Below are 17,592 nucleotides of genomic sequence, written 5' to 3' on the forward strand. Positions count from 1 at the left end.
GTGTTCATGCTAGTATCTGCATCTCTTTCAGTGCAACATATCTAGGCTAAAGACACACGGCACAGTATTCACAAATGCCCTTAAAAAGCCTTTCAGGTGTTCTTACTGACAACTCATGTTTCCCTGACTCCTTCTCTTACTACAACAAAAAGGAAAAAAATGTTTCCTAATTTATCCATCTTTTTTCTACATATTTCTTTACTGCATTCACTTAATTTTAATTTAGCTGCAATTTCCAGACAGGGTTTCTGATCAATCAACACAGCATTCCCATTGCTCTGTATTTAACCACTTGCTCTTCCAACTTCCCAGTGGACTTGACACCCACACTCTGAGGTAGCTACTACACAGGAGGGCTCCTGAACAAAACACCCTCTGTCCAATGATGCTACACAGCAGCAGCTTGCATCCTAGTGTGCTGCTGCTTTGGTGTCTTCAGCACCTTGCTCTTACAACCTACAAGCTTCATTCCCCACTTCCACAAAGTTCAGTACAACTGTTATTACAAGAAGGGGTTGATTTGAGGCAAAGGTACCAGGTATTTCCAAATCATGCTTGTTTGTTTTATCAGAGCATTTTCTGTTCTGCACACATACCACTGGAAAAAACAACAAAAACCCAAAACAGGCCAGGATTTCAGTGCCAGGTTTCTTTGGGCCCCAAGGAGAACCCTTCCCTATGCACCTCAGTCTAAATGGCCCTGTTCATCAGGAGCAGAGTCTTTTGCCTCTGCCTGCTGCCAGTTCTGAGCACTCACAAGAGAAATGTAGTGGTTCATTTGCTTCGTACCCAGACAAGTGGTAGGTGCCAGGTGTTAACGAATTTTTCTGTGAAACAGGCTGAACAGACAGGTGGTGAATCTTGCTGACAGCACAGAAACATTTAGCTTTACACAGGCTTGGGACGATCATTAGGAATTTCCTGAAAGACCAAGCAAAAGTACACAATTATGCAACGTCCAACTGAGGAAGGACTGCAGACAAGTGCAAGGTGTTGCAGGAGAGCTGAGAAAAATAAACAACGTTCTGGATGAGTGTGACCTCTTCAAACTAAGAAGCTTATTAAATGAAGGACTGCAAAATGCCTGCAACTGGGTATGGCAGAGGGTATAATATAAAACAACTAAGATCCTTGACTTGTCTGTAAGTACCATGCATAAAAGATAATAGCAGTTATAGAGACTATTTTTGGTTTGAATTCATCCTTAATACAGAAAAGCCTGGTTCACACTCATTGCACTGGGAGTGCAAGATACAGAGATTCCAGCTCTTTGTCAGGCAACCCGTAGACAAAAGGTGACTGAATTCAGCTAATGGCCAACCTTTACAGGCTACTCTAGCTGCAAATTGGAGCCCAGTGCTACCTGATTAGCATATATGAACTCTAGCATAGACAGAAATCACACCACTATTCAACGCTATACAGGCTAAATAAGGCTTTAGAAGCCTTCGAAAATCCTTGCAATTAACTGTAAATTCATTGAAAACAAAAATATTATAAGGTATGCTTTTTAAAATGTGTAGCTGAATTACAGTTCTTACTGACTGAAGAAATAAAGAAATATCGTTTGTGGGGGGTTTAGTAGGGAGTGCATACATGCATGGCAACAGCACCTGCATGCACACCTACCGTGATTCAGATTTGAAGGGCCATGAGACTCGATGCCTCCCAGCACAAATCGATGACCAACTAGGTTCAAAATTCTGGCTTTCCTGGGCTACCTCTGAGTAATTGTCCAGGTGAAATATATTGTACTGTTCAAAATTATGAGGTAGAATCCCTGATTGCGTTCAAGTCAATGGAAAGCTTACCACTGCTTTCAAAAGGAGATGGAATTACAGCTTCTTCATCCTTTTCTACTCCTTGCGTAGTTCTTCTCCTTAGTCTCACTTTCACTCTTTAGTATCTCTCAGCTTTGTTGACCTTAGTAACTTGTATGTTAGTATCTTAACTGTCTATTCTAGATTAAATTTATAAACAAATTAAAAAATTATGGCCATTCAAAAGCAAAATGGAGTATGGAATGTGGTTATTTAGGTTGTGACTATTTCTCCCATCATTCTATCCTCTGCTCTGTTTCCCTTTCTTCCCCCATTTTCTCCCATTTTATCTGTCCAATTCAGCTTCTTTTTGAATACATGTGTATATATTCCTTTGTATAGCATCCACTGCAGTAGGATGCTGATTTTTATTTAACACAGAGAGTAAACTACATATTTAAATATTTATCTGAAATTAATCTTCAAAATCTGAAATTAATCTGTAAACCAAGGGAATTTTCATATTGGTTTAAAAATAAAAAGGATCAATAAAAAATAAAAAAATATTCAAGTCAAGGAATAATTTACTTCTGGTAGTGTAAATTTATACAATCCCTCTGAGACTGAATTCTCCTTATATCATCGGTTACATATAACCTTATCTGATGCTAAAAAGAAATTGAAGGGAAAACAGCACTAATTTTTATCCTCTGTGACTACCAGAAGATGGTGTGCTTTAAAAGGTCTCTCTGGGTAGTTGCGATGGCAGCTTGTGGAAAGAGCCCGTGAAGCGAGACAGCAGATCAAGCTCCGCTCGGGTCCATCCCCTGCTGAGCTGCACTGGACAGGCAGCAGGCAGGGACAGACCCACAACCCCCAACCCACTCCTCACACAGCTGTCCCCTGCGTACCACCGTGCTGCATGTGCACAGCACATGCTTCTTACCGTCAGCTGAAGGGACTTAATTGAATTCCCCATCCTGGCCTCATTCTGCTGCCTTGCAAATCCCAAAACTTGGGTCTGGTGGGTAACATCCTTCTAGCTCAAGTGAGGAATTAGCCCTTTTGAATCCAGCTTCTGAAAACAACCCCCATGTAAACACTTTGGAAGCACAAAAGCATGGCTTTATTTCAAAAAATTATCTCCAAAAAAGACAGTAAAATTACATTTAAGAGGCTAAGGATATAGCTGCTAGATTTTCACGCAGCCTAAGAACATTATTTCTGGACTACCCATGTGAAGTTAACTTTGGCACCAGCTATTTACATCATCTGATTCATCTAAACAGAAAAACTGCGAAGTAAGATCTCTACCACAGACCCCCACTAAAGGCTGTGTACCCATGGCACCAGGCTGAGACACTGGACTCTGCCCCAGGCTGCTGCCTGGATAACCTGCCCACCAGGAGGCAGGAGGCAGACCTGAGAGGTCACAGGGGATGAAGGCCCTCTCAGCTCAGCTCCAGCTGTCTCCCCAGAGCTGCTCTGGCTACATCGTCCTGCCTGTCTCCATACACATGCACTGCTGGAACAGCCAGTGGGAGCCAGCAGAGTCACTGGGTCCCTAACGCACCTTGGGGCTCAAGTTCCCACCAATAAATGCAAACATGGGCCTAAAATCTCTACTTTTGACTTCACTGAGATGGAGAAAAAGTCTGCGCAGCTCTGCTCTGCCCCACACAGCAAATGTAAGTTGCTATTCTGTGATGTCCTTTCCTTGGGTACCATGCAGTAGATACCATATGCTCCGCTCACCCACACCACTTGAGGAGGGAGCAGGCAGAATTATACCCTTGGTGATGTCATTTTCATTACTCAAAACTCAAGATTTTTTCAGACTTAATGTCTCTATATATACCCAGCCTGGTTAACGCAAATGCACCGATTTTAATTTCAGATTTATACAAAAAGTCACTGTTTGGCAGTTGGATAATATGTGAACACTGCCACACATTGTCCTCTTTTGCAAGCAAAGGCAAATATACTATTTTATCCTGCTGAGGGGACACACAGAAAAGGATGCTGCTTTCTGAATAGCGTGATTCCAGAGATACAATTCAAGCAAATAAAAAAAATATTTAAAAAAAAATAATCCATGTTCTGTCTGTAGGACCAGCTAAAAGGGCATCTGGAGAGGCAAACATGATGTAGATATACATACGACCAGTAGTTGTCAAGGTAACTACAGGATTATGATACCAGACTAAAAAATCTTTTCATATATCTTCTAAGATAGTGGTCTTCAGCCAGCCATTTGAGAGCATCTTAACTGGAGGAAGAGCCTGACTAAGATTCTCAGGAGAACTGCTCACTACATCAACATTGTAAGACACACACTGGTTCTACACAAAGTAAGCACATTTTTTACACTTTTCTCTATTATCTGTGGCCTATGGTTTCAAAGCTTAAGGTTTTCATCACACTGGAGATGTGCTTTGCCTTCTGCTTTCAGAAACAAAGTCTTGAAGGAAAACCCGTTTGAAGATTTTACTTAGCCTGGACCAAACAATTAATTTTGCATCATCTCAAAGCGAAAAAAAACAACACACAGATTGATGGAAAGTAGGCTCAGACTCACATGGAAGAAAAGTTTTCCTTCGGACATTTCCATTTTGTGGCAGTTTTTAAACAAAATTTTGTTTTAAGCAAAATCTTTGCAAAATTCTCTTTAAAAAAAGAAATTCCTTTATAGCATGTACTTGAAAATCAACACAAAGCACTGATAAGCAGCAGCTTATTAATTCAAGAAGATTTAAAGGTCTAGAATCTAAAAGAAAGATTGCCTTTGTTAGTACAGTAGTCTGGGACATAAGAAACCCAGAACACATTGGGATGAAAAGCTTTTGATCTGGATTGACCTGAACACAAACTACCACATTTCAAGTTAATCCGTTCTACAGGCAGCAGCAGCGGTCCCTGCTTCATTCTGCAGATAAGAGTGCAAAAATGTTTCTCTTTCACCAATAAACACTCCCACCAAAACAGACACTTCTTTAGGAAAGATTCTTGCCTTCATGAAAAATTGTTCCAATTAGGGCCATGGGATTTTTGCATGGACTGACTTCCACTTGTACAATATAAGCTAGGAGAAAGCCTGCAAAATAGTAGTTTGGAAAATGAACTTTCCACAAACCCCCAGTTCAGAAGGCCCCAACTGCCACAGCAAAGTTTTGAACAGGAGAAATTGCTTTTTTTCCATGTATTATTTTTTCCTTTCCTCCCCTCCAAGACATACATCTCTTTTTTTCCTCACGGTATGCCATCAAATTCCTAAAGAGAAAGAAGTGCAGACACTGTACCATTTAAATGAGGTCCATCTTCCAGAAAGTTTAGTAGCTGTAAATTATTCAAAAAAGCACAAATGTGTAAGCATAAGTGAGACCGGAGTAGAATGAAACACAGAACAGCAGATCTTGCCCATAGCCATGGAGATCTCTCTCCCACCACAGGCCCATATATTTTCCGTGCTTGGGAAGCAAAACACTGGCAAGAATTATTTTTCAACTAGGTCAAGCTAAACGTTGGAAAGATGATTTGATTTATTTTGTCTCCTCAAGTCACACCTGTTGTGAAGAACTACTCCTTTCAAGCAACCTGAAGTCAACAGTTATCTTGGTAAGAGAAGACAGTGGTAGACATGTTAAGACTAAAAAAGGACTAAAACACAGCTGACCGTTACCTTGGGGAAATTAATCAGGTGCTGGTAACAGTTCACATCATCTTGTCCAGAAACACCGCCACAATTTAAGAGGAAAAATGCAAATCCAGACATGATTATTAGACATCTAATGATTCTCATGTTAGCTGTTTACCAGTCTCCTTAGGGGTGTTTGTTTTTCTTCTTACAAGCAAGATCTTCTAGCACCAAGTACCAGAAAAGACTATAAAAAATGCTGGCATTACGCATTTCCTGTAAGCCTTTACACAGGCAGAGAAGGGTTTCAAAGTGCACGTGACCATGCTAATTTCCACTCAGATTGTGAAAAACGTGACAGTGATGTCAAGAGTCATGTCATCTTGAACACATTTTATTTGAAACTTAGATTTTAAAATTTAGGTCTCAAAATAAAATATATTAGTATACACCTTGCATAGAAAAAAATAACAAGAAGGGCAAGCTGCTCCAGAGTCATGGGCAATATTTCCTGGCCTTCTCACACAGATTATTGCTCTCAGCATCAGTGTTCCTACACTCCTTCCCTCTTTTTCCACAGAATGGGGGTTTTTACCTGCACAGATGGGTTTCTCAAATACCCATTTCCTAAGACTGCATTATGGTCAAATTACTGTTGCTCTTACCTCTGTCTGTGTCCAAGAGACTTATTATGGGCACTGTATGAACACTGATAAAATTCCTTGAAGATCCTACAGTCCAGAAATCTGCATATTTACAGTATTTGTATTCAGGGCTGGAGAAATGAAGCAGATAGGATTTTGTGTGGTTTTCACTGCTAAAATTTCAAAGACTCGCAGTTACATGGTGGTTGAGGCTGGAAGGCAGGTCTGCAGATTGTCCAGTCCCAGTCCCTGCTCAGGCAGGAACCTGGAGCCAGCTGCCCAGGACTGTGTCCAGATGGATTTTGAGCCTCTCCCAGGATGGAGACTCTACAAGCTCTCTGGCCAGCCTGTGCCAATATCCAATAGCCTTTACGCTAAAAAAAGTTTTCCTATTTTGAAATGGGATTCCTTGCATTTCAGTTTGTGCCCACTGCCTCTGCTCTGTCACTGGGCACCACTGCAAACGGCCTGGCTCACAACTCATTTCAGAACTGGGACATCTGTTCAGAGCTTTGATTCTTTGCCACTGAAAAATGTCCCTTGAAACACAAGGCAAGCACGGACACACTAGTGTTGGCCCTTCAGAGGTGCAGAGGCTTCACTCTGGCTGTGCTGTCTCTGGAGCCTCGCTGTATTGCTGCAAGGATGGAGCTGATGAGGGAAGACCAAGCACTGCCTGCATGCTCAGGTAGACCACAGCCTGTCCTTTCACGTCAGCTCACCCCTGGAAGGTTACGTCCACAGACTGTAAGTGCTTCAAATATAGGCTCTGCTTTTCCCGTGTTTACTTCAGGCCGCAAGTTCTCCATGCTCCTAGCAGCTGGATCCCTAGCATAGAAGGCTTGTGTTGCCATCTCCACAAAACATATTCTACTTCTTACAAGGAAATTAACTTATAAAGCCCTACATGTAACCCACAGAAGCTAGGACTATATAAAGTAGATCTTGGAAGACAGATATGAAAGCATTTTAGAGAGAAAACAAATTGCCTTTTTCTTAGCTTTATCTTTCAGTAAGGCAATTTTCTTGAGAACAAACAATGTCTAGAAAATAGCTCATACAACCTGCCTGCAACTATTGCTCAGGCTGGACAAAATAATGGCATACTATGGGAGGTGTCAAACCAGAAGCACCTTTATCGGGCCACTGCTTGACATCATGGCTCTACAGGTACATAAAAGGATCAAAATCCTGGAAAAGGGTGAAATGGGAGCTTTTTCAGGCCTTGCAGAGGCTATTTCATTTTGAAATTCCCTTTCTCCACATTGCCTTCAGTAGGGCAGCACTATCAGCGAAATCCTATCCTCGGAGCTCTGGTCCCACTAGTCTCACAAAGTTTTGGTGATTTACCGTCAGAAAATCGTTTCAAGACATCTGAAAGGACTTTGCTGTTCTGCCTACAGCTACACCTGTGCACTTCTTTGTCTCTAAGTTTCAATTAGAAATAATTTGAATATGAGAAAATCATGTTTCCTAGTGGAAGAGCCTGTTAATGAAATACGTTTCACATTTCCAATGGAAATGGGAATTTAGGAAACAGGCAGAGCTTGTGCCTGCATTATGAATACATTTTATATTTGAAAGACTTTATCTCCATCTCCTATCCAGATCTGCAGCTCTTCTTTAGTTCTGTGAACCACATTCATATTGTTCTTAATGTCTGAATTGCCACCCTGTTAACATGACAGCTCAATTTCTAAGGTGTCTTCAGAAACACAAAAAATAGGGGAAACTATTGTTTTCACTGTCTGCAAGCACTGAAGGAAAAATCTCGTAACATGTTACACTGAAAGTCAAAAGTTCAACACAAAAAAAACCACAAGCAAGCAGGATTTATGAATTTAACCATGTTTTTGTATGAAAGTATTATGTAAAACAACAGAAAAGCAGGACAACTGACTTGCAAACTTTTCCCCTGAATTATTGAGAGGGCTCTGGAGATAGCTTACTGTGGAATAAAATCTTCCCTACTTAATATGGAGCAAAAAGTCACCAACTTTACTGGGTAAGGGACGGAAGTGCTATGAGTGCAGAGAAACTGTATTAGCCCCTGCATGACTTTCTTAGACTCTAGAAAGGGGTCTTCCATCCCTTAAGCACCTGGAGGATCCAGTCCTTACAGACTTAGGTGAGGTTTAACATATCCAGCACTTTTCAAGGTTCAAATGTTTTCATATGGCTGGAATATACTTGATATAACCGTAGATGAGGCTACAGAAAGAAAAGGAAGTTAATGTTTAGGCAAGGTTCTTATACCCATCATCAAATGACAATGCAGAAGAGCTCCACAGTTCCACACAGGGCCCTACATAGATCGAGACTTCTTTACCCCTCGCTCATATCACCACCCTATCTTCATAGGCCTGGCGCTCAGTTGTACAACTGTAACTGAGGGCAGTCCTTGGCCTGCCAAAGCTAAATACTGGAGGTAATGCACCAGCATAAAAAAAAGAAACCATGCAGATGGAAATGGCACTGTTATTGCTAGGAAACTTTTTAAACCAATCCTACAGATCTTCCAGCATTGGCAGTAGTAGAGAAAGGATATGCCAATGGCAGGATGTGGTAGAAGGGACAAAGTAGCCCCATTAGGTCTTGCCAGAAGCTCAGGATGTTATGCTTTTACACCTCAAAACTACACCATACAAAGCAATTCTGACACAAGCAAGCATAAAGTCACACATGCATAAAGTGCACTTATAGAAATACATTTCGACCACAAATATTTTCTACTATTTTTGACCACTTGGATGATCACTTCCATACAGCCATCTTTGACATACCATGTCAAGGAAAAGTCCTGGGTGACACTTTTGCACATTTTGTCAAGGCATCAGTCTTTGCTGAACTGCCTTATGCAACTCTGGCCCACGTGCTGCGAATAACACAACTGACTCTGGGGCATAAACCAATCTAAAAGTTTGCGAATTTGGGAACTCTCAGCAGCTGACTTCTTCTAGCCTGCAGGGAAAGCCAAAACCAAACAGAGCAGAAAAACATGGACCGTCTTGTTAAAATTGGTGCCTGACATACAGCAAGCATCAGCAGGGGAACCACCCATGAGTTATTCTACAGTTATGCTTGGTGCCTCTCAGCTAGATTACCCCTTCTTCTTTTGGGTTAACTCTTCGATCTCTAATAATAAGGAAAATATCCTTGCTCAGTAGCAGGTTGTACTGTAAAAGGCAGCAAGAGACCTTGTCATCTCCTTATTCCTTGGCTGAGCCATATGTAGCACAAACGTCCCAAGAGAAAGCTCTGGGGAAAAGCCAGGCTTGTTGAATGCATGCGAACTGCAGTGTTTTTAAGGCAATATCATTCCTCCTACTGCTTGGCCCACAGTCTTGATGTGGGTCAGACTGTAAATGACAAATTTGGTTACCACCGTGCTAACCTCTGCATTCCTCTGACTCTGAGGGAGAAAGTCTCTTCTTCCTTTCTCACCTGGCTTCAAATGGAAGTCTCATGAATGCTGCGGATTTAGTGTGTAGTTTTATAATTGTGGTTTTATTTGAATTGCCACAAAAATGTTGGGTGTGATTAAACACAGGCTTCTCCTTTTGAAGGGGTCTGTGCTTAATATGACTTTTACACCCTGTTTTCTCACTGACTTTGAATTTTTTTCTCCTTTGAGTCTAGTTGCAACTCCAGCTCCTACACTGTAATTGTGAGAGCCTTTCCTGGATACTGTGCTAAGTGATATTTATGCATAAACTTTTGCTAATTGCTGATTCCATTGGCATTCATGAACGTATGCTGGAATGAATGAAGCTTTCATTCATGTTTATATATTAGTTTCCAACATTTGTATGTTTGTAATCACCAGGCTAAAACCAGCTCTCATTTGCAAAGATGTAAACTGAGGGTAACTTAATCAGGAGATATACTCTGTTATGTACATGGAAAGATTTTTTCTAGTATCTTTGAGAGTTGATTTTATCACAGAAACTTCCCAAATCTATAATTCGATATAGTTTGTAGACTGGTAACTATGATTATGGCTACATTAACAAGCGGTTTGAATCAGTCTAAGTTAATCTCTAGGGGGACCTGACATAGGGACAGGTCACGGGGACTCCTCGTTCAGATAAGCTGCAGGTTTGCTCCTGTGCACTAACAGTCTGTTACTGCTGCAGCTCACCTCCCAGCCTAGTGCTGTCCAAATTGCATCCAGGTCAGGACGTGCGGTGCCCTTCCCGATGCAAACCCGTGCTCAGCAAGCGGGCAACAGCTGAGCATTGCCTGGAAAGCGTTCTCCTCATCTAACCAACAAACACACTGACACAGACACACCCTACGCGTAAATTAGAGACTTACACAATTAGAATATCTCTGTGGCAATCCCTCGCCATCTACAATTTTCCCAGCCATATAATTGCTACTATTAACAGCACAAGTTCCCAATTGAACAAATGGAAGCAAGATAAATGCCCACATCATTCTGGCTTCTCCCAGCTTTATGATTCAGAGCGTAGCAATCTGTTGCCCTTGGTCTTTTGGAAATAGTGACTATGTGATAATTTTAATGACAATGCAGCACTTCTTCTGGTCTGTTCTGGATATCTGAGGGCTTTGATTGCTTTATCATGGAGGAGGTTCTGATGGTCAAGCGAATTGTGTCTATCATGCCCCAAGGACCTGTACCTTATTCTCTTTCACTCAGCTGCCCACGTCCTTCCTCACTTTTTAATTTAGCAATAGGTAACTCAGCACAGAGACCCAAAACTGAGGACACCTAAACAGTCTGGAACCAGCATGGAGAGGAACCAAGGACCGTGGGAGAGGATGGGTGGTAGGAAGAGGTGATGTGATACATTGCTCAGATTATCTGTGTCCTTTAGCATTGCTGCCTTGTAGAGGAATGGCTGCAACTGCTTTCCTCTCCAATACTCTGCCATCTTTTGGCACTGGCTTTCATTTGAATGCCTCCAGCATGGGAAACCAGGCTTCCTGCCTCCCTTATTCAGAAATTTTGTCAGTCCTTTCTTCATGTCTTGCCATGCTGCTGCAATAAAGCATCAACTGTGTGCACAACCTTTTTATTATTATCCTTTATCTTCCTCTGAAACTGCTAACATGTTATAGCTCATCAGCTGTTTCACAGGAATCGCTTTTGTACATGCTCTGACTCTCACTTGTCCCTGAAGTAAGAGTAGATTATGTCAAGTAAAACTACCTACCTTTAGATGGCAGACAGAGCCCCAGACAGACAGTGGGACAAAACAAAGAAGGATGATACTGCCTTAAAAACACTAATCACATGCATTCAACGAGCCTGGCCTTTCCCAGAGCTGTCTCTGGGGATGTTTGTGCTATGTATGGCTCAGCCAGGCAACAAGGAGAGGACAAGGTCCCTTGCTCCCTTTTGCTGTCTAACCTACTAACAAGCAAGGAGATTTCCTTTTTATTAGAGATCTGAGATCTGAATAGCAAACTGATGGCACCCACTCATATATATTGCCCATAGTAAAAGAAGGATAACTATATTGTCCCAATCCTTGATCACGCTGTGCCCAGCAACATCGTTGTGAGTAGTTCTTCCACAAGAGTCCCTTATTCCACATAGGAACAGTTTCTGCAGGCAGTTTTTTCATATGGGCCATGAAAAATGCTCAGAAATAGGGGGGGGAGGGGGGCAGGAGGGTCAACATTACTGATAATATTTTTATGTAGTGACTAAACAGATACTGAACTGCAGCTTTTGAAAAGGTGATACATTTGCACAGCCTAGTCTTGGTCACAGTATCTACACACACATCCCATTACAAAGGACAGTGCAAATTCGTTGATAAGCAGTAACACAGGACTGCTGTTCAGACTCCCACAAGCCCTTTGTACAGGTTAATGCACTTGCAAACAAATATCCCTCAGCCAGTGAGAAATTCTGTAAAGGCAGTACTTTTCCAGTTTGTTTTTAGGTCAGCCCTGCCAGGACCTGAGATTACTAAAGCTTCCGTCATTATAATTACAATGAGGAACAGCTTCAGTCAACTTTAGATACACTTTCAGCTTCCTCAAACTGCCAGTTGTATCCTGACAAAGTTTATAACTGAAGGTTACAGCTTACTTCAAGCAGAAAAATCAAGAAAGACTGGGGTGCTAGAAAAGCTTGTGATCACACAGACATGAGAAAATAAGAAAGACACTGGTTTATTCAGCTTCACCAAGGTCACATGATGTAAACAATTCCAAATAGTTTTGGTCTCTGTACAGAAACTTCTAGCAAAATATTTAAACGATGTAATAATTACCTTTTTCCTTTCATGATCCTTCTCACTATGCCTTAATTTATGATGCTTTTAACTAGCATACATGTGTCCTGAGGCTATGGGCGCACATTTATTTAAGTCAAAAGATAAATCTTAATGAAAGCGTTTTTTAACACAATAATTAATGCATTTTGATGATCATAACAGTAATTATTAGAGGCACAAAAACAGAATTACATCTCAGAAGAAGCCATGAAGATCCTAAATAGGGTGGAGTAGCAGCACTGCCCTGTTATTGTGCCAAGAAATGATACATCAAAGTGGCAGCAGTGAATCATCATATGCTGCTAGGAACTAGACCCAAGTGAATCCAAAAGATGGAAATATTAGATGCACTAACCTCCATCATAAATTGCAAATTATAATCACACAGCAGATAATGCACAATATCCCTTTTCTCATAGTCATCAACCTATGCTCTCCTTGCCTCCTCTGACATGATCACTCATCAGATTAAAAAACCCCAAACAGCAGAACCACAAAAACATGGGAATTTTGGCTTGATATGAAAAGTCCATCTATTTTTAAGGAAACAGTTTTATTTTGTGAAGGACTATAAGCTCTCGACATGGGTCAAATAACCCAGTTGGGCATCCATGTTCTTTTAGAAACCTTTTACCCCAAAAAGCACCCACTCTTTTATGGGATTATAAACATGATGGGAGGCAAGACCAGCAATGACAAAGAGTACACCCACTCTTACCTGCTATCATGCTCCCCTTAGCAGAAATGACTAGTATTCTGATTTTCTGCCCAGCTATTAAATCATTGTGCCCATACACACACGCAGGCAGACTGTAAGTTGCAGGCAGCCCTTTTGCAATGACACACAGTAAAGAAATCAAACAAAATTTAAAATATCCTACTCATTTTATCCCTGTTGTCAGTTTTACTTTAAGAAGTAGTTTTCCCAAACTAAAAAAAAAAAAAAAAAAGTTTAACAATGAACAAGGGGACCTCATATAAAAGAAGATGCCAGCAAAAGAGAGGAATAGAGTTACTTAAAGAAAAGGATATAGTATGGTACCTTTTCCAGTCAAAGTTTCTTCTTGTATTTTCCTCACCGCTGCTTGGCCCTCACTCTCACTGTTTCCAGCTGTTACAATACAGAAAATGGAAGATTAGCAATGCAATCAACTTAAGGACAGTGAACATAAGCATGTCACCATGAAGTGTTAGCCACAGTATAAAACCAGTATGAAGTTTTAGTGAAAAGGCACGATTTGTGACCATCAGACAGCAGAGGTTTTCGAAGAGGGCTGTACAAACGCACTGCTGTTCACACAAGTTCTGCAGGTTTGTCTCACTTATTCACACAAGATAGGACCACCTGCTGGCTGGCCCAGCAGAATTGAGACAGGAATCTGTGAGCCAAGTGAACCGTTATCACATCCAGATTCTACAAAAGCTTCACTATAGGTTAGAGCAGACCTCCCCTCACTCTTTTTCTGAAATGAAGACTTTTACAGCTGGAGGAAAGGCCTCACTACCCTGGCTCAAATGCTCAGGAAAGGTTTTACTAGCACTAGCATAAAATATGAGTAAGCATCAAATAAATGCCTTTTGTTCCATACAGCTTAGGTGCACAGTTAATAGTTGTCTGACTTATGTTTGGCAATTTTTTTTATAACTGCAAAAAACACAAGCAATTTTTTTATAAGGAAAAAATACAAGCAGAAACAAAATATTCTGCTTGGTAGTACAAGTTACATTTTAAAAATTAAGCTTAACATTCCATTTATCCATCCACAAATGCTTCCCATATCATGACACATCAAAATACCTATTGTTTATTATCTAAGTTGGATACAAATACTGATATCTCTTATGAACTTCATGAAGTTGCTGCCTTCTTTTCTGGATGATATAAACCTCTGCCTTGGTTTCTACACAGGCTTTATCTTGTGCCACTCTACAAGTGTCCCATCCTTTCATTCACTTGTGCAGCAGAAATTTCAGGCTCTCCACTTTTTTTTCTCACTTGTTTTTAGTAACAGTGAATCATCTCTGTCAAAGACAAGGAAAGAATCACAGCGTCACAGAATAAGTTGGAGATGGAAAGGACCTCAGGAGGTCATCTGGTTCAACCTCCTGCTCACGTTAGCTGGTACATGCTCGTATTTACCTTAAGATGTTAGAACATGCTTTATAGTGCCATTAAACTGGACTCATTTGATCTCACAGAGAATATGTGCAAAGAGTGGGAGTAAGCTCTTTGAGACAGATCATGTGTCATTCATCGGTTGCACTAGCTGAAGGCTCACAGCACCGAGTGGAGATTTTTGGTACAACCTGACCACTTTGTGGAGGTAGGCTAATGCATTCTGTTGAGGATGGAGTTTTTGCTGTGCTTCTGCAGTAAAAAATGACTTGCAACTCATCTTTGTTTTCATAATATGCAAGAAGAGTCAATATTTACATAAATACAGCCAAAATAAAGACATTTAGATACTGCAGAGAAAATAATTCTCACATAAAACCTAGAGTTATACCGGTCTTGTACTGTTCTGTATAAATTCCATTAACTATGGAATTACATTGCTTAGACTGACCAAGAAGGGAAAAAAAAAAACCAAACCCAAAGCAGACATTTGCAGTATTTCCTTCTTGCTGTTGTTCTTTTTTTTCCCCTTTAAAACCATCCAGCCTTGCACAGATCAGAAACACCCAGCTTGATGCTAATTTCCAGATATAGATGCAGCATCAACAAACAAACCCTCCAGTGAAACTGATGTTTATGAGGAAATCTGTGTACAAGGGTTATGGGCAAGAGATCAATTCTCCTCATTGTTTCACCTCAAGTGATGTACTTGAGTAAGATTTCAAACTCAGTGTGTTATTATATAGAGTTAGGCTAGAAACAAAAATACTTTGGTGCCAATTCTGTGCAGGTCTTGTTTGATTCCTCCTTCATTCAGCACTCCTCACGCAGAGAACAGGCTTACTAAAGCCTCCAGTGTCTTGATTTAACTCTCAGTATGTTCACTTAATTTGTCCTTTTAAAAGAGCTTGTGTTCACAACAAATTTTAATTTGCTTTATTTTGCTGTTATATAAATGGTTATTCATTAAAGCTCAGTGCCTTCCAAATGAGCTAATTTTATTCATATTTGCATATTTTTCACTCTAGACCACTGGGAAAAAATAATTATTTTGCTAAACAGTCACTTCAGATGTCTGCTTCCAGCCTGATTCAACAGAGAGTTTGAAAACCAGATTCTGGAGGCTGGAGTATCACAAAACTGGAAAGCTACTACTGTAATAGAGGCTTTTGAAATACTTCTTTCAAAGAAAATCCTGTAAGAAAGAATAAAGACACTGAACAAATTACCAAAATCCTTGCAAAAAGTTCAAAGACACATATATCAGAAAGATACCATAGGCCTGAGAGAGTAATCTGTGCTTCTGAGTTAGCTTAAGGAGAACAGCATCCCCTTGCTGAGGATGGGTGGGAGAGGAAAGGGACATTGCACTGTTGTACTGCTTCTCTTCCACTGCATCCTTCTGGGATCCTCTAAGCAAAGTGAGTGGTAAGCATCAAAAAGAACAGCCTACTCTTACGTGCTACATTAATTATTCAAAATTCAAAAAACACTTGTTAAGTCACCGAGCTAACACAATCAGCTTTAGGCGGGGGAAAAAATCAAAAATAATTTGTAATAACAGTCTTGATGAGGATGGGTGGCTAAGGGGCACAACCTTCAAGTGTACTGGAGTACAGCATTCTAAACTACGGAGGGGGACAGCTGACTACACAAGGGTCAAATTCTGATCACCGGCTGGTTTAGATCCTCAGTAGCATATTTGCAGTGACTCTTTAAAAACCTTTGTGATACACAGGAGAATCCTCTGGCTGGACTTTTTGCCAGTGATTCACCATAATTTTTCGTACATTCAACATGCCAGAATTTATCCATGCCAGAGTTTATCCATTTTAAGCACTATTAGCAGTGTAAGATTTGCCCACTCTGGAGTCAAGTGGTTTGGAGGGAAGGATAAGAAAAGGAAGGCAGACCCTGTTTTTTATGCAGTGAGGGAGTCTGAACAAAAGCTTTGAGAAAAAGGGGATTCAATGTCTTGAGAGCTTAGATCATCAAAGTACCCAAAACTGTAATAATCTTGCTTTTCATGCTAATTTAAAGTGTCTATTGGGAACTCAAAATAGATATAGCTGTCTCAAGAACTGTTTATGCAAGCTGTTCAGTGCCCTATCTGATGTTTTTCTTCTACTTGGCCCCAGCAGAATAGTGAAAAATTCAGATGAGACTGATTGAATAACAATGCTGACTACAATCAATTCTGAAAATAAAACTAATAACATAAAAATAAATTCAAGTCTGAATGGATGCACCTATATAAAATAAGATATCATTTTAATGGCATGAAAAATTATAATTCTTAGTAAAATACTGAAATTTATGTTGGAAAAAAAAAAAGATGGAAAATAGATTTAAATACAACCTTTAGTCAAAAAAATTGATTCTCCTCTTCAACATTCATCTACATAAATGCCACAAGTCAAAGCATGTTGATCTAAAGCTGCCACAGAAGTACATAGAAAAAATCTTATCAGCAGCAATAGGCTTTGGATCTTACCCCAAAGGTCTGGCTCTTTCATCTTAATCACTTAAGCAGATGCTAACTCTGAAAGTTATTTCAGGGATTTCAGTAGGAATATCACAGAGGATTGCTCAGCCTGAATAAGGATGGCAAAACCACAGCCCACAGAAACGCAGCACAGGAACCATTTACACTAAAACTAGTTAAGGGTTCCTGATAGATCTACATGTATTCTTCATACAATATTTTTGATTTCTTTGAATGTGAAACCCTCTCCAAAAGAGTAACTGCTACTCACACTCATAATTTATGTACAAAATTGATCTCAATAAAAAAGCAAGATCTGTTCCAATGGGTGTTTTGCAAATACAGGAATCCACAATCTTGATATTTCAAGGGAACATACTGTGGGGCATTATAAAGAATTTTAAAATAGTCTATAAACAACTATAAACAAGCCTGTAAAGCTTAAGGTTGCCTGGAGAGAATAAACCCACAAAAACCAAAAAGCCCTTGCTTACCAAAGTTAGCAGGGGCAGAATTTCCTGACTTTCAGCAAGACAACACAAAACTGAAACACAAATAAAAACTTTTTGAGATGAACACGAAGAAGATGCAAACCACACAGGATGTGGTTGGTGGTCCAGAGGAAGACCCAACTCCTCCAGCCTGAAGCCCAGGAGCCACCCTGTGCACCAAGATACCCCTCAGCCTGAGATAAACCCC

General features: G+C 40.4%; 1 protein-coding gene across 1 annotated transcript in view; it reads right to left on the reverse strand.

Annotated features, from left to right (window-relative positions):
- Positions 1 to 17,592, reverse strand: part of DHRSX (dehydrogenase/reductase X-linked) — a 167,926-nt gene that overhangs the window by 102,516 nt on the left and 47,818 nt on the right. Inside the window, exon 3 of the mRNA XM_037376342.1 lies at positions 13,335 to 13,403. Within this exon, the coding sequence (XP_037232239.1) occupies positions 13,335 to 13,403 (69 nt within the window). The remainder of the gene's footprint in view (positions 1 to 13,334; positions 13,404 to 17,592) is intronic.

Source organism: Falco rusticolus, chromosome 2 (genome assembly GCF_015220075.1).
Source record: "Falco rusticolus isolate bFalRus1 chromosome 2, bFalRus1.pri, whole genome shotgun sequence".
NCBI lineage: Eukaryota > Metazoa > Chordata > Aves > Falconiformes > Falconidae > Falco > Falco rusticolus.